Source organism: Pelecanus crispus, chromosome 3 (assembly GCF_030463565.1).
Source record: "Pelecanus crispus isolate bPelCri1 chromosome 3, bPelCri1.pri, whole genome shotgun sequence".
In the NCBI taxonomy this organism is placed as follows: Eukaryota; Metazoa; Chordata; class Aves; order Pelecaniformes; family Pelecanidae; genus Pelecanus; species Pelecanus crispus.
In genome coordinates this window covers 27,978,250-28,001,278 of record NC_134645.1, presented here as the reverse complement: position 1 = coordinate 28,001,278, position 23,029 = coordinate 27,978,250, and the positions used below count along the sequence as shown (strand labels likewise).

At 37.4% G+C, this 23,029-nt stretch overlaps 1 protein-coding gene across 18 annotated transcripts in view; it reads right to left on the bottom strand.

Moving 5' to 3' along the window:
• Positions 1-23,029, bottom strand: part of NRXN1 (neurexin 1) — a 728,426-nt gene that overhangs the window by 336,999 nt on the left and 368,398 nt on the right. For 17 of the 18 annotated variants that reach the window (XM_075708526.1, XM_075708516.1, XM_075708517.1 and 14 more), the window contains 2 exons: positions 21,288-21,461; positions 15,511-15,630 (listed from right to left, as the gene is read on the bottom strand). In XM_075708526.1, the coding sequence (XP_075564641.1) occupies positions 15,511-15,630; positions 21,288-21,461 (294 nt within the window). Of the gene's footprint in view, positions 1-15,510; positions 15,631-16,595; positions 16,623-21,287; positions 21,462-23,029 lie in introns of all 18 variants that reach the window. The other variant, XM_075708515.1, reaches the window with a different exon arrangement.

Sequence of the window (23,029 nt, the reverse complement as noted above, 5' to 3'; positions counted from 1 at the left end):
ACTTAAGGCCCTTTTATGCCACTCCAAGAGGAAAAAAAATAAAGGTCTTGAAGTGCTTGAAAACAGCCTCTAGTCCAGTCATAAATAACTACAGAGAATTACTACCTAAATGTTTACTAAGCTGAGGAAAGAGATAAATCACATTATATCTAAATGGAATAAAAATACTAAGAAATAGAAGTTTTACAGCACAGATGGCAATAGAAACAAATACCATTGCAAATGTTTTCCTTTTGAAAGCTGATTTAAACTGAACATAAATGATGACAGGATCATATTTTAAGGACAAGTGTAGGTTAAATAATTTATATATTAAATAGCTGAGCCTTGGCAAAAAAGAGGTAGCTCAGACAGGAAAGTGTGCTCTTCATGATTATTAAACATTTTTACTGCTATCTATGGCAGAGTAGTATATGATGGCTAATGATTTTATGCTACTTTCTGCAAAAGTTAAAAAATGTTTTTTTTTTTTATAACTTCAGTAATTTTATTACTACAATGAGATTTACATAGGATTTTATACTAAAAAGCATGAGCAATATGGAATGACTACTGAAAATACACTGGAGTGGCTTACCATGGTTCCTCTTTGTGCATTGGCAGCACACAACCAAGAACATAATTGCGGGATTGCTACCACCTGCCAGCTTGAAGAACTAAACCACATGCTTCCATATAATAATAACAACGAATTCTAAGATTGAAAAGCAAATGAAGGTTAAATCCTAAAGGTCTCCAGGGACCTCTGAGCTGCGTATTTCTTCTGTACTCCTTTATCATTTTTACTTGCCCACAAAGATGAAGGCTCTTTCCAGTTAAACAAGTCCATCTAATGAAATGCCTGCATTTTCACACCACTGCTTAGAAAACAATGTCTGCAATGTGCAAACTCACATTAAACCTCGTCTTTGGGTTTATAGCTTTTTCACCTTGAAGCAGGAAAATAAAACCTAGACAAATTGTTCACATGTCAAAAAACCAGAAACTCAGCTGAGAATTTTAGAAGACATCTTAATGTGGGAAGGGGATTACTGGTATATATATGAGAAGACAGAGAAAAGTTTTCCAAAATTATGTTATTGGTCCATGATTAAATTTCCCATCCCCACTTTTTTAAAAAAATGCAATTATACTTTAAGAGTGATGAAAAAAGGATTTCTTCAGAATCACTTAGTAGTGATATGAAGGAATAATTTAAATTATCTTTGAGTATATTAATCTAGAAATTTTTGTCTTCATATGAGACCATTTTTTACAATTCTGTACCTGTCCACGTTTTTACTCACATAAACATACACATTAAATTTAATTTCAGAATATTTACATGGGGGAATTAGTTTTTGCTGGTGTACGGATGCTTCTCCACAGTCCATATTTCAGTTTAAATAAATTTAAAAGTGAACAAGGTTGTGCACAGATATCCTATGGATTTTCTTCCCCATACTTTCTGTTGTTCTTAAAAACTGGTAGGCCTTATGCAGTTAGTACTTAAAAACCACTTAGAACTCTGCTTCAAACTATCCAGTATTGCCCAGAATTTATGACCTAAGGCTGTACAACTGCCAACACTTATATGCAAGGTTATAAATCCCTACAGCCTTCCACATTATCTCTTACTCCTTTCTTACACTTTCCAGTTTTAAAAACTATGTAACATATAATTTCACCAATATTTACAAATCAATAATTTACTATGCACAAACTGAGCAAGACTACTGTCTGTTCCCAGCATCCCCTCACCATAGTAATCATTTCTGGTGTATCAAGCTAAAGCTGTAGTCCCACAAGATCTTCGCTTAGGATACAGAGCTGGCCTAAGAAGTTTGAGTCTGAAATTTGCTCCCAACTGGTCCCCCCACAGTCACCACAGTTGTGCTGGTGATGCTGAATTACATGACATGACTTAAAAACATGTAAGTGCCACCCCCACTTCTACTGACACCCCCATTTCAGAAGGTACATGGGATCAGCAGCTTAAAGAAATTTTTTAAAAAAAGGAACAGAATTCCTATTTTTGAGAGTTTCTATGTAGGGTTACATTAGCAGGGTGTTATGGGAATTTTATGTTGCCATTTCGGATGCTGTTCCTGCTCTAAAAGTAAAGAAGACCCTTCAGTTACGACTTTCAAAACTGACGTTTTCCAAAGCACTTGATTCAACAATACTTTTTTACAATGTTGTAACTGTTACACAAACTCAACCCTGACTTCATTCTGCCTAGAGAATGGGGCTGAGAAACAAGCTGGAGCAATTCTTTAGATGACTTATTTATCTTGTGGTGAACTGGATCAAAAAAACCTCACAATGCAGAAATAGTCAAATTATGGGAAATACCTTTTCTAGACATCTGAAACTACAATACACCACATTTCTGTTATAGGCTTATGAACCAGTATCCATAAGCTTTTCCCTGTTGTCTGGCACACAGTATCATCCACAGGAAAAGGTTAATCTTCAGTGAAAATATCATCTCTTGGCCCTGTGCATTTGTTGGGGTTACAGAAGCTTTCTTTGAAGTTGGCTGTCATCCCAGTAAAGCTGCATTAAGTAGTTCAAATTAAATATCACTAGTAATACATGCTGGTAGCAAGAAGAGGCTAGAAAGATAAAAGCTTTGGGGTAGAATTTCAGGGGGAAATAGGATTATGTTTGCTCAGTAAAATCCTCCCAAAATTATGATTTTCAAAAATTTTCAGGCCTCAGTTGTACAGAAATTAAATCTACTCAGTTCTGAAAGTATCTGAACTTGACCTGACATGGCACTACTGGTCCAACAAATTTGGAAACATTTTTCATTTATTCCTGGTAGTGCTTTCAATTACAGAGATACTATCATTTTGAATATTTTCCTGCTATAAAGACTTCCCCTCAGGGATTACAGAAGGAAGCCTATTAAAATGTGTCCCCATCCTTTTAGCAGACAAAAAAGAAAAGACTGAATAAAACAGGAAAGATCGGAGCTCAAGGCTAAAGCAGAACTCAGCCAAAGAGAACAAGCAGGTGGAAGAAGATAGATACCAAATAGATACCAAAGTAGTCCCTTGAACATCCTCTTCTTTGGCTTTAGGATTCTGGCTAAAATTAGAGGATTTTTCATATTTGTCCAAGGTTTTCAGGTATCCAGAACTTTGGCTGAATTGCTAGATCCTCAGGAATCTCAAACTTGTCCCCTGCCCATATGCATATCAGGTCTTCATGTGTACCAAGCCTGTTACTTCTGAGCAGTCTTGAACCCTTTGTGAAAGAGCTATACAGATGGCTTTGTACACGCACAGTAAATCTGACTTTTTTTAGTATGTGTCCAATTTACTACTCATGCAAAACACGAGTATACTTGTGCAGGGGTTCTGACATTTCTCAGAAATACTGGGTAACTGTTGTGTATATGCTGTACAGCATAAAACTGCTTGAAGGAGAAACAGTGCAGGGGGGCTTTAATTACAAGTATACTTCTACACTATGGGTACTGGTGAAAGACTAAGGAAGCCCTTCGGTTCCTCCTGATGTGATGAAGGGTTGTGGTGTTTCTCATTCTCCTCAGGAGAGTTCTGGCCCAAAGTCAAAACCAGACAGATGAGTTGGCCATAAAACTAGTTCAAGTATGTGACAGACGCTACAATTACAGGTCATGAAGTTACAAGAAAAGGCTGTTTTCAGTAAGCACCAAATAACATGAGTATTTAAAGCAAACAAATTAACATGAGCAAAGATATGACCATCTGCCACTTACAGAATCAGTGGTTATAATCAACTTTCTGATGAATTTTTGATCAGACAGAAAAGCCAACCTACAATTACTACCAGACCAGAAGAAAATTCATGACCATAATAATCCTGAGCTCAGGCTAACATGTTTTGGTGATCCAGAAGATGGGATACAGAGGAAAAAAAAGGAAAGTAGAAAGAATTTCAAGCAATTTTAAAAACTCTGGGTTTAATTTCAAGAACTGGGTTTAATAGTTGAGGGAGAGGGAAAATGCTGTGACCGTATATGGTGACTTTGGATTTCAACATATTTAAATTAGTCATTCATCTGGTGATTCAAGGCTTGAACTATAACTGAATTTCAGTTTGCTGGTAGCAAGCATCTATCCTGGCCTTATTTCAGGATGCATATGTGCACCTCTTTCCCAGCACACAGCAACATTTGTATCGTATAAGTGATCAAAAACCTGATTTTTGGAGAGACTGAGTGCCTTCAGCTCCTGTTTTTAGGATCTCTGGATAGGAGGTAGTGGTCCTCCACAGCTGATACTTCTGAGCAGCATAAAGTTCCCAAACTCAAAGTACTCTGACCTCGCTGTGAAATATTTAATATAATCCAAATATCAGACCATTGATCTGATTAGAAGTTTTCTTAAGATTTACACTGTTTAAAAGGGAGAGAATTTTAAAACAACAAACACCGTACAGGGAGGACTTCCTTATATGGTAAAGCAGACTCAGAGCTTGAGATGATTTGCAAATTATATCTGTAAATATTAATGCACTTTGACATTGAATACTGCATATCATACATTCTAAGTGTTTTTTAGTGTGTGGATATTTACAGTGAAATGATGTGCTGCTTCATATGTCTGTTTTCAATTCAAAGTATGACTTCATTGCAAGGAGTGATAGCATAAAGCTTAGCAGCATGAACATTCCTCCAGAATTAGCACCGAATTGACAAGCATCCTTAACACAGCTTTTAAATTGGGATTGTGGACACCAAACAGCTTCATGAGCATTAGCTGTTCTTCACACTCTTTTCTACAGTTCCAACTTTTCAGCACTCAAGCTGGGTATTGACTGCTTTTAATATGGAGTGGTTTTCCCCAGGCTGGGACTTCATTTTGCAGTTGCCTTCATTAAGCAACCAGACACTAAAACCTTGTAAAATTCCTTCAGCCCTAGGAGTACTGCTTCCATCTGTATTTTTTCATACTGTTATTACTGACTCTGTAACCTTCTTTCATAATTTCCTAAAATACCCAAGCAGAAAACAGCTATGAAGACTTCCAAAACCAACATCAGTATACAAGATTCGTAAGCCTAAATCAAAATGACAGATTGAAGGATCTTAAACATCACATGTGACATTGAGACAATAAGAGTGCTTAGGGATGTAGGTACTAAGAAAAATATGGAAATTTCATTCAGATTAACTGCTGGTTAGGCGGAGCTGGCAGGCCAAAAGTGGTCAAAACCAGGTACAATATCCATCCTATAGCATGGGAACGAAGTCATGAAAGCTGCAAAAATGTCTATATAATGCATCGTTCTTGGTGCCTTGCCATTACTCCAGTGCATTCTCAGCTTCTGAGGAATTACGCAGATTTTAATTTGGACTCCACAACATCTTGATTTTACCCATGTAAGATTCAGGTAATTATTTTTACTCTGCTTTTAATAGAAAGGTTTTCTTTGCCTCAATTTTCTGCAGCACCTGGCAAAAATGAACACACAGAAGGCTCTGAAGATGGTATCAAGCTACCAACAAAATCGTGTTTTGCAATAAGTATAGGAGTTCCTCATATGTATGTAGTTAGTTTGAATCTAACCTACCTATCTATCTGTCAAGCCAGAATATACGCTGAGGAAGATCAGGTTGCCTTAGTAACCTAAGTCCAGTTGTACAGACTCCAGAAAGACTGAATAATTTTATCTTTCTGAAGCACCATTGTGCATCATTGTGCCATTGTACTTAAATATCTTACACAGAAAATAGACAGATATTACCAAACTCCCCATATATACTTTGAGCTATTCTCATGCTATGGGCTATAGAAGACAATGCTTGAGAAAGCTTTTTCTTCTTCTTTCTTACCATTTGTGACCCTTGCAGCTGTCATCTATTAAATAAACTAGCAGTTACTCATTGCTCTTTTTTTTGGGTTTGTTGGAGAGGAACAACTGACACCATTACAGAGCTAAAACTTCCGCTCCAGCTATGCCATGTTGAGTGATTGATCTTGTTTAGAAAACTACTAGTTACCTAATTGGGTTTGGGTTTAATAGATGATATTGTTGGAATGTTCAGAGAAATCTGTGAGAAAGAACAGTGACAGCACTTGTCCAATATTCTTATTACTGTGAATAGCATTTGGCTACACAAATTTCAGGCCTGAATTGTACATAGTATGCTATTAAATTGTAACAGTTGAAAGTTCTAGAGAAAGGAATCTAATGATACCCAACAGAACAATTTTAGTTCCATGAGAATATATTTAATTAACCCTTAATCATTTTCACCTTTATGACACTGGAAACACTTCCAGGATTTGATTTACAAAATTATTATGCCATTAATATAAGAGAAAGATGTTATTGACATACCAATATCCAATTTAATTACTCCCTTAATTCCTCCAGAGACAGAGAGAAGCTTGCAATTTTCTGACACTATGTTCCATTTTTAATATTGTGAAATAGAAAATACCTCCGAGTAGGCCAGAAATGTTGCATAATTGCTTCTATCTAAGCTATAAGCACAACTATAACCATGTATTCTGGCTACCTTGAAAGTTCCTTTTTGGCTTTTTCTGTATCAAGTATCCCACTTAAAACTTTACTTATTACTGCTTGTGAGAAATATTCTCACATATAAACGCTTCTACAACCAGTGTCAAACAACTTTCTATTCTTTTCATTTTTTAAATGGATAACTTGTAGTACATTTAAGAAAATAGAAATTACTTAACTATTTTAGGCATGGATAGCTCATCTGACTGACTACTCCAGAAATTGTATGTAAAAAAGAAAAAAAAATTCTAAAACTTGTTTTCAGACTGTCAACAAAAGCATGCCTGTTAACTTACATGATTAATAGACTTATATATCTTAATGAAAGGCCAAAATTTACATACTACAAATTCGACATGAAACAGAAGAGAAAAAAAAACTAATAGAGCTGGGCCGCTAAAACCTTGAAAAAATTGGCGTCTGTGCATCATGCTCCATATTTCAGGCTGAAGCAACATGTGCTCCCATGTAACATCACAGGAACCTGACAGCTCAAGGTGTAGTCTATCCTGATTACAATTCCAGTAAAAACAAAACTTAAAAAAAAGTAATCTTGGTCCACAGCCATGGTTCACAGGCAACACTTCTTGCTTTCCTTGCTCTTTTTACAGTTTTCTAATTCTCCTAAACACCTCAACATTTCTGCATTTTCAAGACTGTGTGTATGAAGTCCTACTTCCTTTGAAGTTTGTACAAATTAGGCCACTGATATTTGTCACCAGAAATTCCAGATATTCGTTATAGAGAGATATTGGATAAGCTAAGCTTAACAAATTGAGATTTCTTCATTAGTTCATTCCAGCAACTTGCCCTGCATTGTAATTTTGTGTGCAGCTATCTTTATTTCTCCTGTGTACTGTGAGCCTCTGTGGCAAAATAATCCTATGAAGTATTTAGACTGGTATGTTATCAGGGACAGATTTTTTAATTCTCAGCTACTGGAGATAGAAATCAAATGTGTTTTAAAGTACTCTGAGGAATCTTCTATCCCTTTTCTTAATAGCAGGTTATATGTTTATTGGTAGCTAGCAACTGCAAAGTCTTAGCCAGGAATATGTAATATAATTTTGGAAAGTACTACTAAGTGGCTCTTATGGTTAGTTTAGCTTTCGGTCACTGGTTTAATTAAGCTTCTTTCTTTTGTATATATCCTTCTCACAAAATTAGCATTAAGACTGATCTTACACTGTAGGTGTCAAAAGGTCCAAAAAATGCAGTATCCATAACAGTTAAATCAATTAATAAATGTGAAAGAAATGTATGCAGTAAAGTGATTTAAATCCATCATTGTGTAATACCAGACTGATAATGTAAACAGAGCTTATGTATCACCCTCTGTTGTGCATTCCAGAAGAAGAAAGACATTGTGAGAGGAGAATGACTATCCATTGTCAACACCATATGACAGTTCAGAAGACCATGAAAAGTCAGTGGCATGGATAAGAGAAAATAACAAATACTCCTTTTTTTTATACACTATAAATATAGTGTGTGGGTTTTTTAAAAAATATATATACACATACATGACATTAATCACACAACGCTGCAACCTAAGGAAAGCCAGGTCTACACTTCTGTGTGCAATATTAAATTACCCCTCCTTGCATATGGATTATTACATAACTGCTAATTACATCTTCACAAAGTATAAGACTTTCGTCTCATTCAGTGCAAGAATGAGCCTGTTTTGATCAGAGTTCTGCAGTGAGGAAGGCTGGTGTTTATAAACAGCTCACTTATTGCAGGAGTTGAATACTGACTCAATATTTAGGGTTTTTGTGGTTCAAAGTATAACCTCAATATTAATGCACTCTCCAAACACTACGCTGAAGACAGAATAATTCAGTTCCTCCTGGAATTTTTATAATGTCAAATACTCTAATATCAAAATCTCCCACAAATTTTAACTAATGTATTTTTACAGTGCCTAGTTTCTACTATCCTCAGTAACAGACAAAAGTATCCAGTGTTTGGTGTGTTCAACCTGAAATAATTAGGATTTGATTTTCTGGAAACATACATGTTTCAGTCCCAATTTTGAGCGCTCAGCATGGTTGCAAATCATAACACAGATTGTCAGGTTAGCAAAAAATGACAAATACCTAAGTACCAAATCCACTGTCATTTACTAATACACGATTTTCCCTTCATAAGTTCATACTGGCTACCCCTAATAACCTTCTTGTCCCTACTATGTTTGGAAATGGCTTTCAGGCAGATTTTCTCCATCGCCTTTCCAGCGATTGAGGTGAGGCTGACCAGTCTGTAGTTTACTGGATCTTCTTACTTGAGGACAGGAGAAATATTTACTTTTTTTCTAGTTCTCAGGAACAGCACCCAATAACCATGACCTTTCATAGATAATCAAGAGCAGCGTTGCAATGACCTGTGACACTTGTGGATGCCTCCCATCAGGTCTCAGGAACTTGTATATGTCCACTTTGCTTAGATTTTCCCTGACCTGATCTTTTTCCGCCAAGGTAAGTCTTCCTCCAGACATTCCCACTGGTCTCAGGGACCTGGGATTTCTGAAAATGCTAAAGGCTGGTCTTACCAGTAAAGACCAAGGCAAAGAATACCTTGGTCTCTTCCATGTCCCTTGCCATGAGGTCCCCTCACCCCATCCAGTTGCAGGCCCACATTTTCCTGCTCTTTCACTTCTGGTAGGAGCCCTACCTGTTACCCCTCCATGTCCCTTGCCAGATTAAACTCCAAGTGAGCCTTAGCTTTCCTAACCCCATCCCTGCATGCATGGACAGCATCTCTATATTATTCCTGGGCCACTTGACCCTGCTACCATCTCTTGCACTCTCCCTTTTAACGTTTGAGTTTTTTCAGAGGCTCCTCCTGCCTTTTGCCACTTTTGCTTGATTTTCTGTCTATGAGGTTGTGTATGAGGGTTCCTCAGCTTCGAGGAAGTGATCCTTGAAAGTCTACCAGTTCTCCTGGGCCCTATAGGATTCTTCCAAGCAGGTCCCTGAACAAGCCAAGGTCTGCTCTCTTGAAGTCCAGGATTGTGTTTCAGCTTTTTGTCTTGCTCCTACCTCTCAAGAACCTGAAATTCCTCACCATCACAACCCTGATCCAATCTTTCTTGTTTGTACATATGAGGTCTAGCAGTGTGCCTCCCTTCATTGGCTCCTTGATCACCTGTCTCAGCAAGTAAATGCACTCTGGACATCTCCTAGATTGTTTGTACCCTGCTCTGTTGCTCCTCCGGCAAATACTGGGGTAATTCAAGTCCCCCATGAGGACCAGGTCTGCAAACATGAGGCTTCTTCAACTTGTCTGAAGGCAGCCTCATCTAGTTCTTCCTCCTTATCAGGCAGTTTGCAGCAGATACCCGTCACATCATATTAGACTTTGGTCTGCCCTCTAACACTAACCCATAAGCTCTCAGTTGGCTCATCACTCATCCTGAGGTAGAACTCCACACCTTCCCATCACACTCAGTCCACCACTTCCTCACTTTCTTGTGAGTTGTCATCTCCATTCCCCACCACTTCTAGTCCTGGCTCCCTCCTTACCAGGTTGGCCAGGCTGCGGCAAAGATGTTTTTGCCCCACCTCGGCAGATGCATTCCATGTTTTCCTAGCAGGCCTTCCTTGAACTCTTTATCCAATCTCCAATTAAATTGTCCCTATACACAACAATCATTACATTAACATCCAAACACAGTTTTAAAAAAAAAAAAATCTAACCATCACTACAGGTATAGTCTTAGCTGAAAGGCAGTATCTCTATAATGCAATTAAGTATCAAGAAAATCAAACATGTTTTATGTGAACCCATTTTGTAATACTGACACGGTTCTCCATTTAAATGAGGGCTTGTGATTTTTCTTGGTAAAGAGTCAAAATAAAATAGGAGAACTTTTTTTTTGAAGTTTTGTTACTCACAGTGGTTGAGAATGTCAAATTCCTAGTCAGAAGAGACTGTGGTGAAGTTCTAACCCTTCAGAAATGGATTTTAATGGAAGCGTTGACACAGTGTTAGCTATACCATCACAAGTACAACGCCAATACATTATTCCCTTATGGTTAAGAGACAGTGTTGAAGCTGCCCTGTAATTTGGCACAGAACATTTCTATACTAACGTAATGTGACAATGTTATTATGTCTGCTATTTTCTATGTCATAATAGCAGTATTTGTTTCCACAAACATGCCATTACGTTCACTAATATGGCTATACTTAAAGACTGCCTGAGTAAAAACAGACGTAAACTTATAGGAAGCAGATAATCTGTTACAGATTTGTTTTGTTTTGCCAGAGTAATTTTCAACCCTACTCTTAGAAAAAAGCTGAGTTCCCTGGGAAGATAGCTTTCACTACATAACCTGTTGTTAGAAATAGTTACGATGTTCATGATGTATTTTCTCAGAGGAGTTGCATGCAGTCATCCATTTGTAAGAACAGCCATTAACTGTCCTTTTAGTACAGTCTTCTATATAATCCCATTTTGTAGGAACAACTGCTACTGGTCTGCTTTACACTTACCAGTGTAACACTTCTGTCTATCACATCTAAAGAACACTGTTGCCCTGAATCTCCAAGTCTCATATCGCATCAAAAGAGAAAATTATAATCTGTATTGCATTTTGGGGTCAAAAATTTCCCTGCCTTGTTTATCTTCCAATAAACAGGAAACTGCAGCACACAGAATGTTCCTACCTGTGCCACCATGGAGGCTTATGGTCTACAGGCACTCCATACTCACTGTATTGGAGTACTGAGATTTGCAACTAAGCAAAACCTTTGTGGATTAAACTGTGGGTGTTCCTGACTGCAGTTGTAAAACTGTAGCCTTACCTTTGGCCGGCCCACGTCATTTTCTGTAGGAGTTCATTCCCTAAGCTTCTCCTTCTCTCTAGCTGACACACAGAGAACATTCTTGGATTGGCAGCGAAACAACCTGCCTCATGTGGTGCTTATATTGAGAGAACTTTTAAAAAAAAAAATCTTCATTTTAAGCTGTGCACATTTTCACCTGGAATAATACACTGAACAGCACAGGAGTAATAATTTGCTGGTTTAGGAAAGATTAAAGAAACTTCCTGCACACTATATACGTATTATAACACTTTTCAAGAAACTATTTCTTTCATTATTTCCTCCAAACTCTCTGTTTTGGAAAATAAAGACAAGAATGATGCATGTGAAACATTTACATTTTAAAGCCTAGGAATGATGCATGTCATATCTTCGTGCACTGAGGTTACTATGGGCAACATGCTGAAAGTATCAACTCAAATGCAGCAAGGTAATTTGTGCACGTTTATGCAAACAGCAGATGATACAAAACTGGGAGGAGTGGTTGATAGGCCAGGTGTGTGTGCTGCCATTCAGAGCAGTTGGCAAGCTGGAGAAGTGGGCTGACAAGAACCTTGTAAAACAAAGGAAAATGCCAAATCCCGCACCTGGGGAGGAATAACCCCATGCACCAGGACAGGCTGGGGCCTGACCAACTGGAAAGCAGCTTTGCAGAAAAGGATCTGAGCGTCCTGGTAGACAGCAAGTTGAACATGAGTCAGCAATGTGCTCTTGTGGCAAAGGCGGCCAACAGACTCATTGGCTGCATTAGGAAAAACACTGCAGAAACATTGAGAGATGTGATCCTTCCCCTCTACTCAGCACTGCTGAGACACATCTGGAGCACTATCTCCTAGTGCTGGGCTCCCCAGTGCTACATGAGCATACTGGAGTAAGTCCAGCAAAGGGCCACAAAGGCTATTAAGGGCTTGAAGCATCTCTCATATGAAGAGAGGCTGACACACAGCAGGGACTGTTCAGCCTGCAGAAGGCTCAGTGGGGATCCTATCAATGTTTTAAAATACGTGATGGGTGGGAGTAAAGACAACAGATTCTTCTCAGTTGTGCCCAGTGACAGGACAAGAGGCCATAAGCACAAACTGAAATACATGACATCTCATTTAAATATAAGGCAAATGTTTGTACTGTGAGGGTGACTGAGCACTGGCACAGGTTGCCCAGAGAGGTTGTGGAGTCTCCATCCCTGGAGATATTCATCACTCAACTGGATACAGCCCTGGACAACCTGTACTAGCTGACTCTGCTCTGAGCAGAGGGGTTGGACTAGACAGTCTCCACAGGTCCCCTCTCACCTCAGCCATTTTGTCACTGAAATTTCTACTCACGTATGTTCTCTAAGAACTTGTGGAACAAAATAGTGGGGAGGTGTGGTGGGTTAACTGTGGAACATAATAATGGGGAGGGGTAGTGGGTTAATCCTGTCTGAGGACCAAACTCCCACCCAGCTGTTCATCCACTCCCCCTACCTCTGACCTTGGTGTTCCCACTGCTGTTTCTCACTTTTTTTGTACCCTCCTCCTTCATCTGTCCAGCATTTGGTAAGAATGGCATACTTTTAAGCGGGTTTTCATAGAGGTGCCACCAGCTTGGCTGAGGGACTCATCTGTGCCCTGTGGTGGGTCCGGCATGGGGCAGTCCCAGCCTCTCCTCACCGAGGCCACCCACAGCCCCTGCTGCCAGCACCTGGACATGGACATCGAATACAGGAGGGATAAACCAGGTACTTTTAACTGTTTCTTTTATGACCACTTGACACTTATTTTTAAGTGGTCAATTTTTGGGTTTGATAATAAAAAATCTCTACCTATAAGATTGTGATGTCCTGAATACTCCATCTTACATAAAACAGTACACTTAAATGTAAAGTAAGCCAAGGGCCTGTCTGTGTAGCAATACTGGGTTAGATTTCAGCTTCTGACAACCAGCGTCGCTCCATGGGCAATCTGCAATGGAAACATGCTCACACACACTGCTCAGGAACATGCCTACATCAGAAGGGGATGCGTTTTTCAGCAAGAAGCAGGTGCTATTCCAGACCTGTCACTGAGATAATCTTTCTTTACATGAAGGGAATTTGTCTTACTTCAGTGCTGCAGAAGTTTAGCCTGTGGTGCGCAGCCTATGCAAGTTACTAAAAACTGTAGTAATATTTCATCATTCCTCTTTCCATTATGCTCTTCCCAAACACAGCAGAGAGCAGTCTAGGAGCATCTAGATGACATCTTTTCTCCTCCTTTCCCTCACATATACCATTACAAAAAATCTTTTCTCCTTAGATTTGCTTTGCAGATTTTTGGTATCTGAACTAATCTGAGGAGCCAAGATAAAGCAGAAACCAAACACATTATATTCACCAGACTCTTCATTCTGTTACAAAGCATCCATATCTAAGATAAATTTATATTTCATGTTTGTGATAGAAAAACATTAAAAAAAAAAAGATTTATCTGGGAAAAAAGTAAGTATTTTTGGCAGCCATGCACTAAAGGTACTCCTTTACCACCATCAGAAATAGTATATTGAGAATTATCTGATTGTGTGCAATGTAGTTCATAATTTTACCACACAAATGAGCCTTCACAGATTGGTAAATAACTTTCTTACGTAAGTTCATCAGTTCGCCAAATTTATGCAATAGCTATCACTTAAGAAATAATTCATAGAATATTCCAGGTCCAGACATCACTTACTCCTAAGACAAATGTATAAACACAGTTTTTCCTTTGCTAGATGTGCAATATATAACTTCTTATTCATAGTGTTTAGTTACTTTTGGAAGAACTCAAAGATCACAGAACAACAGAAATAACAACTTAAAAGTAAAATAGAAACAAATAATTTTCTCCTGTAGCAGATAGGGGACTGAAATCTTTAAAAATATATGTTTACCAGTATGACTAATCACTCACATTGCTGGGAAGGGCAGACTCATGTATGTAAAGTAAACCCAAACCTTTGCTCAAATTATCGAAAGTTTTTTGATACCACATTTCATTTCTACCATGACAGCAACTGCAGAGAAACAGACTGAGTTGAGTCCTTTCCATAGGCTGTTTTCCACAGACCATAGTTCACAGACCATTTTCAAACATGGTCAAGAGTAGAAAAGCGGAATTTTCACAAGAATAATTAATGTAGCTTTTACATATAATTCATATTATAGCCTTATGCCAGATACAATTTGAGCCAAAAGCTTTTCAGATTGTAATTATTCTGTTATTTTAGGGTTTGTCCAAAAAGGTACACCTTGCTGTAGAGCAGTGAACCAGAACAAAACATAAAAATCCCAAATGCCTGGACCAGACATTTATACCATCACTTTCTACCATCAGCCATTCATTCAGATAAATGTATACAAATAGAAATAAAAATGCTTAGCCTTAAAGAAATCCCCTCTTCATACGGATATAAAAATGTGCAACATTTGGATATTTCAAACATGACAAGTTAAAAAGAAAACTCAGTAGCTCGCTTTAATCAGTTACCGTGGATCATTATAGATCTTGCATTACTATTCCACTTTCACTTCTGCATAATTCTATTTAGATCAATAAGGCTAGATTGGAATAAAGCTAGATTATGACATTGGTGAATCAGGCCCCTTATTTTTGACACATTTAAGTTTTTCCTGAAAGACCAGATGGTTGGTGTATGTCATGTAGTTTTATTCAGATGAAATTTAAAAGAACTAAAACACTCGGCATGCTTTTATTATTGGCATGCTTAGTGTGTCATCTAAAGAAATCTAGAAAGGGAGATAATGAGCCTTGTCAACTGTTTCACAGTAATTATAGCCCTCATGATATAATGCTACAAAATTACAATATAGCTTAAGATAATAAAATGCAAAAGGTTTTTTCAATCAGGGAAAAAACCCTAGTTGTAAAATTTATGCAGGAAAGGGATTATTTCAAACAGGTAACCAACAGTATATTAGACATGCAATCAAGTGTAATAAAAGCAAATTCTGTCAGTGTGTGATACTGCACATTGTCCAAAGATTTATACTGTGTATTTTAGCTATGTTCTCCCCATAAGCCTTACAGATGTTCACAGGGTTTACCAGTTCATTTAAATATCTAATATTAAAATAATATAATGCTTCAGACACTTGCTTCAAATAGTGCCTTAAAGCTCTTGAGCGTTCAGACCAGCATGTTTTAGCGTACTTACGGTCATTGCATAAAGGTCCACTAAAGGAGGTCATACTACAGTCACAACTGAATCCATCCCACTGCTGTAAGCACACTCCCTGGTTTGCGCATGAATCCTCTTGGCACGTTGTGCTGGGGCCTGATGAGAACATACAAAAAAGGACTTGCACTTTGTCTTTCAAAGAAAGGTATTTCTCACTGGATCACATTAACTAGTTGCCAACATCTCAAATCAAATGAGCAAAGAGTTACCAAGTAAATCATACATAAACTTGCTAAATTTTTAGCAGCATATAATATTAAAAGGGTGTTTTTCTTTAGTTTTAAGATTGATATGTCAAACACGTAAGAATGCACAAACTGAAGCAGAGTTATTCCAGGTACAGTAGGAATGTTAACTTTGTTGCAAGTTATTTGTTAATCTCGTGTCAGACAATTAACTGGCTAAATGTTTTCTAAAAACTTCAGTATTATTTTTTCCTGTAAATACATTTCAAACAGCAAAGCCGGATGCCACAGAAAGCAAAGCTCTGGGAGATGAAAGTAAAGATTGGAAAATAAAATTAAAACCAAAACAAAATGAAAAAAAAAAATGAAGCTGCACTATACAATGCTTTTAATCCCACAAACTATTTTAAATTATTTAGGTCTGAATTAACAGGAGTTTGGGATTCTTTGGCAGGAATGTTGGCAAGTACTGATTCACATGCTTCAGGGATCCCATGCAGGTTCCTTTTTTCAGGGGAAATGCAGAAAATCAGACTACTAATGAACAGGCATGCCAAAATGTGACATACACATGAAAAACAGAGCTACTCTATTTCTAGAGAATCATAACTAGACTACTGAAATATAAAGAAATTTGAAAAGAAATGATCAAAGCACTAAAGCAATCACTATACAAACATATTCAAGACTGAAAGCCTTTATGCAAGCTATGCTGGAAAATGAAGGTTCATGTAGCCCATTGTTTTAGAGGTGTAAAAGACAAAATATGAAATAAAATAACACATTTTAGTTCTGAAATATACAGAGCATTTATTGCAGAAATCCAACTGCACATTGGGGGTTTCAGTCTTGTTTAATACACACAGGGCTATCTACCTTGCAAATCAGCTTTCATCAATGCAACTTTGTCAGCAAAATAAAAAAGCAAAATATATTAAATGTTAGTAAGCAATATTGAAATGGCAGCAAACACAGAAAAAAAAAATTCAGAGTAAAGTGCATGCTGCTGTTAAAGAGAGAAAGAAATGCCATATAATGCAAACAAATTAATGCTAATAGCCATAAATCTTCAGGCAAGCCAAAATAAGAAAGCAGTAATTTGCCAGTATTTTACTACAAGTATAATGGTTAATTGAGCTGATGACATATAATGAAGGAAAATTAAAAGTTGGTTTTTTTTTTTTTCTTTGGATAGATATGACTGCATTAGCAGAGTAAATGCATGGCTGAATCCTGACTAGCCATTTGTCATGTTCAGATACACTGAATTCAAGAATACTTAGCACTGTCATCCTCTCTGGTCTTTCTTTTTTCTAGCCCTTTCTTAGTGACTGGTGAATGAAGACTGAAATACAGACCGTGAACTACAGATTACTATGAGCTCACATACGCATTTCACACTGACTCTTGACACTACAAGGAAAAATTTGGTTCTGAGATTATAAAATTCTCCTAAATTGTTTTGGAGAAGACACATCAATATCCATTTGAAACTCCCACTGCAAGTCATTGATGACAGGGCAAAACTAGTAAAAAGATTATATAAATATCCTAAATCATCCTGTAGAGAGAAATCCACTTAACCCTTCTTTCAAATTACAGCTTCTTCAAAGGTCTCAGTGTGGGATTTTCTTTTGATTTGCCAATATTTTAGAAAAATCGATATCAATATGATATAAGTCAGTTCAATGGCCACTTGGTTTAAATGAGGCACTGCTCGAGCACACCTCTGAACCAGGGCCTGAACAGTCACCAGTGTAATTAAGAACGAGGGCATTGTACACTGCATCCCTGTTTTGGCAAAACTATTAACTGTTCTATTTTCTCCTGTTCATATAATAATAGCAATAATAATAATAATAGCAACAACAACAACAACAATAATAATACCCATAACTGACTGACTGCAGTAGGCAGACATTGGATAGTGATTTCCTTTTCTTTGGAGTTTTGAGCCCAGAAGTTTAAACATTTGGGCATTACATCACCCTTTCTTGAGCTGGGGATTATAATGACAGAATCCCATAGCTGACAAGACAAGACACATTTTTTTCTCACCAGATTCTGCTACTCGGAAACTTTACAAAGATGAAGTGAAAATATCTGTAGGTGTTTAAATGTTATATATTCATGCATTTATTTACACTTTAGTTATGCAATGTTAAATTTCCTCATCTTTTCAAAAGTAGAGCAAAAGTCACAAGGACTTAAAAGTACATAAACTGCAGGACCCTGTAGGCACATTAAAAAGTGCATGTTAAAACACACATATTTGGAGAAAATACAGATAGGATCTTGTTGAAAAGCAGGGTATTTTGCTTTTCATGAAATTGGTTCTTAGCACTTTTTGCTTATCTATAGTAGTCAATATTAAAACATTGACATCAAGACTAGCTTACATGTAAGAATTTATTTTAACAAAAGTAAGCTTTTTTTTTAAGAACAGAGAAGGACTATTTAATGTTGGTAAATATTATAATATCTACAATAACAGGATCATATTTTCCTATATATTGCAGAACTAAGCTATTTAGTAAAAATATTGTAATACACTCTTCTCAAGCACTCACCTTTTGATTCACATTCTATTTAAATATTCTAATTTATTCAGTCTTCACTGCAGACTTTTTAATTGACTGGATATGGTCTCTCATTTACATTTGTCTTATGTGAGGGCTTACATGCTATATATTACACAAAAAGCATTATTAAGTAGCAGGTACAATGTTTTACTATATATTGCAAAAACAAATTCCATATCTCACCACATAGAATCTTCATGTCTGTTAATACTTTTAAACTTTTCATATAGTCTAATACAGAAATTATATTATATATGCACATGCGTGCACACACTGCATTTTCCTCCTAAATATATTAAAAGTATTTTTTTTATCATTCTGTAATTTCTGTACTTCTGCTTTATTTAAAGCATGTAAAGAAAGTACAATGGATTTGACTAGAGAAAAACAGGGCTGACACAACCTGGATCTGGGGTTTGCTGTTAACAATTCGAAGAGCTAGTTAGCATATTTATGTTTCTAGCTGTTAGTTTCTATCTGTTCTAGCCATTGAAAATTTGTCAACAAGGTGGATTCAGCCAAGTGTAAATTATATTCAATGCTCAATGATAGAGAACAGAGATATCTATCTGCCTGTGGCTGAAACTTTGAAATGCAAGCCTTACAACTTGCCACACCAATCCCATGTGTGAGTTTGCAAAAAACATTCCAAAGAAAGAATTTTTAACATGCACTTATGACAGTAAAGTTATTGAGAAATATCAGCCTTTTAAGGATAAAATCCTAACAGATAAAATTAATTAGTAGTACATCATGGCTTCACAGTTTGACAGAAGAGAGAAAAAGAGCTTTCACCCCAGGCTTTTTTTTTTTTTTTTTTAATAAGAGAAAGGTGGGGAATCCAATCCCATAAGAGCCTGAAGAACATCAAATCCAAGTGCCTCACTTCTCAGGAAAGATTTTGCAGCAGGCTGATGTCTTAACAAAGGACATATACCCACCAGTACAGCCAGCTATCTTTTGAATTGAGAGTCGTGGTAACCAATACTTATATTGTTTTGAAATTACTTCTGCTGCTGTGTCCTGAGCGCTTTGGACTTGACATCTCAGGGGACTTAGAGAGCTTATGCAGCCCATTGCAGCATGAGCTAGATGCAAAACTGCTCAGCTCTGTAAGGATGGAGACAGTCCTGTCTGTACACAGCTATGGGCAGCTTGAGGCATACAAGAGACTTCTAGGAGGCAGCTAAATGTGCAAGTGACTTAATATTTTGGGTGTCAGAACATTTTTTTGTACATCTGATCCATGGTCTGCAGACAACAGACTGACACATGGGTCAGACAGGGAGACTTGAAGTAAACCAGTGAGATGGAAGAGTTAACTTGCAAGGGTTAAGCAGAAAGGTTGGCGGGGAACATTTCATTCCATGCTGTTAAAGATCTCCTTCTGCGGGAAAAAGACTTTTCATGAGGCAGTTCTCTGAGAGCCAGGCAGCACACCTGGTTTGACCATTTTACTTGTGTCAGATGATTTTGGCATCGGAAAAAGCTGACTCTCCATCAAAAAGGACAATATTTGTATGGCCTTTATTAAATTGTTGGTAGCTTTATTAAATTCACCAATAGCTGAGTTGTGCCACTGGTTTAAAAGGTGAACTCACACTCTAGGCCTGTGGCAATATTCATTCGAAGTACATAAAATTCATTTAGAAAATTACATAATATCAAAAGAAGCGATGGAATGCATAATGGAATTAAGGTGTACTTTGACTCTCTGAAGGGATGGTGTAGGCATGGAACTTGCTAACATCATTCAGAAAGCAGAATCTGATTTTCTAAACTCAGTGACAAACTAATTTATGCATAGTTTTCTATTCCTGATAGAAATACATAGACACTAAAGCTATGGAAAAATAAATTGTGAATTTTACATATTTCTATGTGCTATCAATAGAATTTATACTGTTAACTAAGGGTAGCAAGTAAAGAACAAAATAGTTCCGCTTTTGTAGAAACGTACGGTAGGCACAACAAAAGAGGGGACAGAATTTATCCACCAGAGAGCTTTATCTCGTGAAGCTTGAGGAAATCCCCCAGCTCTGCTTGGATTTTTTACAGTGTCTATTTGCAAATATAACAAACTTGCTATCAAAATCATCAAGATTCTAACTTGAAATTCTACAGTGTCATTTACACATTTTTCTGTCCAGAGAAGAATGGCACTTGAGAGAGAGGAGAACATATAAAATTGAACATAGCCACAAAATTCAGAATTATGTGAATACAATATATATGCAGGGACAGAGAATTAATTTAAATTATTCCACAAATCATAGTAAAGATAACGTGGGATTAAATGACAGCTGGAAAAATAGCTAGAGATTGACACCCCTGAATTACAAATACACCTCTTCTAATTCTGTCCTCACTTAAATTCCATGATATTCCAGATGAGTCAATAAAGACATAAAAAAATGTGAGATAAAACATATTTGGCTGTTACTGATTTCAGATAGGAAGGCTCACGACAATACAAATCTCGGGGTGAGCAAAAATAGAGAAGATGGAAAATTGATTTTAAACAGTTTCATAAATTAGCCTTGAATTAATCAACTCAAAATGTCTGCTTTAAAAAATGGAATGAATTAACTAATGTCGCAGCATTAGCTAATGCCTAAGTGTTATCAAGATACAAAGGACTTCATTGAAGCTAATTGTTATTGTTTCTATCATTAATTAAAATACATCAGAAGTAAACAAAATACATGCAAAATATCTTGCCACTGCAGAAGGATGGAACCTACATTAAACATTTAAGAAGTTAACTCATGTTCTCAAATCAACCTCTGTGCTGTGGGGCAGGCAAACACTTGTCTCCATAACACTAAAAAAATGCAGTCTTTATATAAGAAAGGGTCAAACAAGATCAACCAGAAGCAGGTAAAATATAGTCTCTCCATGTATGGAGTGTACATAGAAACAAAACTCTGCAGGATTTACACAATACTTTTGCTATGATATAAAAAAATTTCAGCATATTTAATACCTTCACAGCCTCTTTCTATTTGCCCATTGCAGAAGAGAGCATCTGAGATTAGATCAGGGAGCCGTCCATTCAAGTCAACTGATGCAAGACAGCCTTGGAATCCCTCTTTTGCGTGCACCAGTTTTGGCAAGGACTTATACATTTCTTTGGCCACTCCTCCAATATACAAATCACCTGTTAAGGAAAAATAAATATTACATACAGAAGAAAACCTGCTTCATGTCCTGGCCTTTTTATGCTGAATGACAGGTATCTCAGAAAACATTCTTCAAAATAAATGTAGAAGAAAACACTGATAGAATATATGATATGAAAAGACATTGCAGGACTATTATTTTTTCAAATGCATGTGTAGACTTCACATTTGCATGACTAATTATTTAGAAGTACCTGGACATACTATTTATGTTCCAGCTCATACATACAGGAAACATGCATCTATTTCACAGGTGAGGATTCAGTCACAGAATCTCCATCTAGAAATGCATCTAGCACTGACACATGTTGTTAGCATACTTAGGGAACCTGACCACAGATCATTCCAGTTATGGATCCAGCAGACTGAGATAAAAGGCAGTAAGTGGAGCACCAAGATCCACCTAAAGTCCATATATCCAGAATCATCCATTTAAAAGCACACTAAGAAATAAAGGGTTTAGGGATACATCTAAAGAGAAACTTAGGGATACCATTGTTAAGCAGTGAAATGACTGATTCTCCCCGCCAAAATTCATACCCTGTGTCAGTCATGTGGGAACAGGGGGAGTTAGATGCATTTAAAATGGCAATCTGCACACTGAGCAAACAGAATTTTATCATCAAATATAATTCTGATGACAGACACATATTATGAACAGCTCTCTTTGATGAACCTCAGGCAATTTACTCGGGACTGAAAGCTAATGCTTTTGTTCCTTTAAGTAATTCATAGCTCTGAGACTTACTTTGCAAGGACGTAACTATAACTTCTGAGACTTACTTTGCAAGGACATAACTATAACTTTTCTCTTAAACACTGAGGGAGGGGATGCTTTTCTGTTTTACAATTAAGGTTGTGCCTTTCTTTCATGTGTTTGGTGTCTCTGGTGGGCAGAACAGTAATCTTTCAAACTAACATAACCTGCCTCCCTAAAGCGTGCTTTAAGTGTCAGACTATAGGTTTAACTAGGTGCATTCCATACCTGTTGCTGAAGACATGCTGCAGAAACAAATCTGAGCTTTGCTTGGCTAGAGAGGGGACGCATGCTCAGAGTGAGCACAGACCTAGCTAAAAGGCTCCAGTCCTTCCGGCAGGCAAGATGTGCTTGATTCTTTCAGTCACAGACAAAAAGGAATAAACCCATGGTTTCCTATACCTTGCATGAGTTTACTGTTCTGCTCTGTTCTCCCCTAACTCAGAGAAAGCAGCCATCTGTGCAAGCGTGGTGGGAGTGCTCTGAGCATGCCTACAGGCAAGCCCCTTTAGGCACACAGGAAGAAGACCATCTGAGCTTCAGAGAAGCATTGAACCTGTTTGAAGGAAGGTGCTTATGGGAGCACCCGACTCTCAAGCATCACCCAGTGACAAAATTCTTACTCTACCTATGCATTAAATCCTCACTCATGACATGTTTTGTGCCAGCATAAATTTTCAATAGACTACCTGAATCTATATTCCAATCTACATTGTGCTTTCCAGTATATCCCCCAGTCTAGATAATTTTGGAGCCTAGGCTACAGGACGTACCAACGAGTGTCTCTGC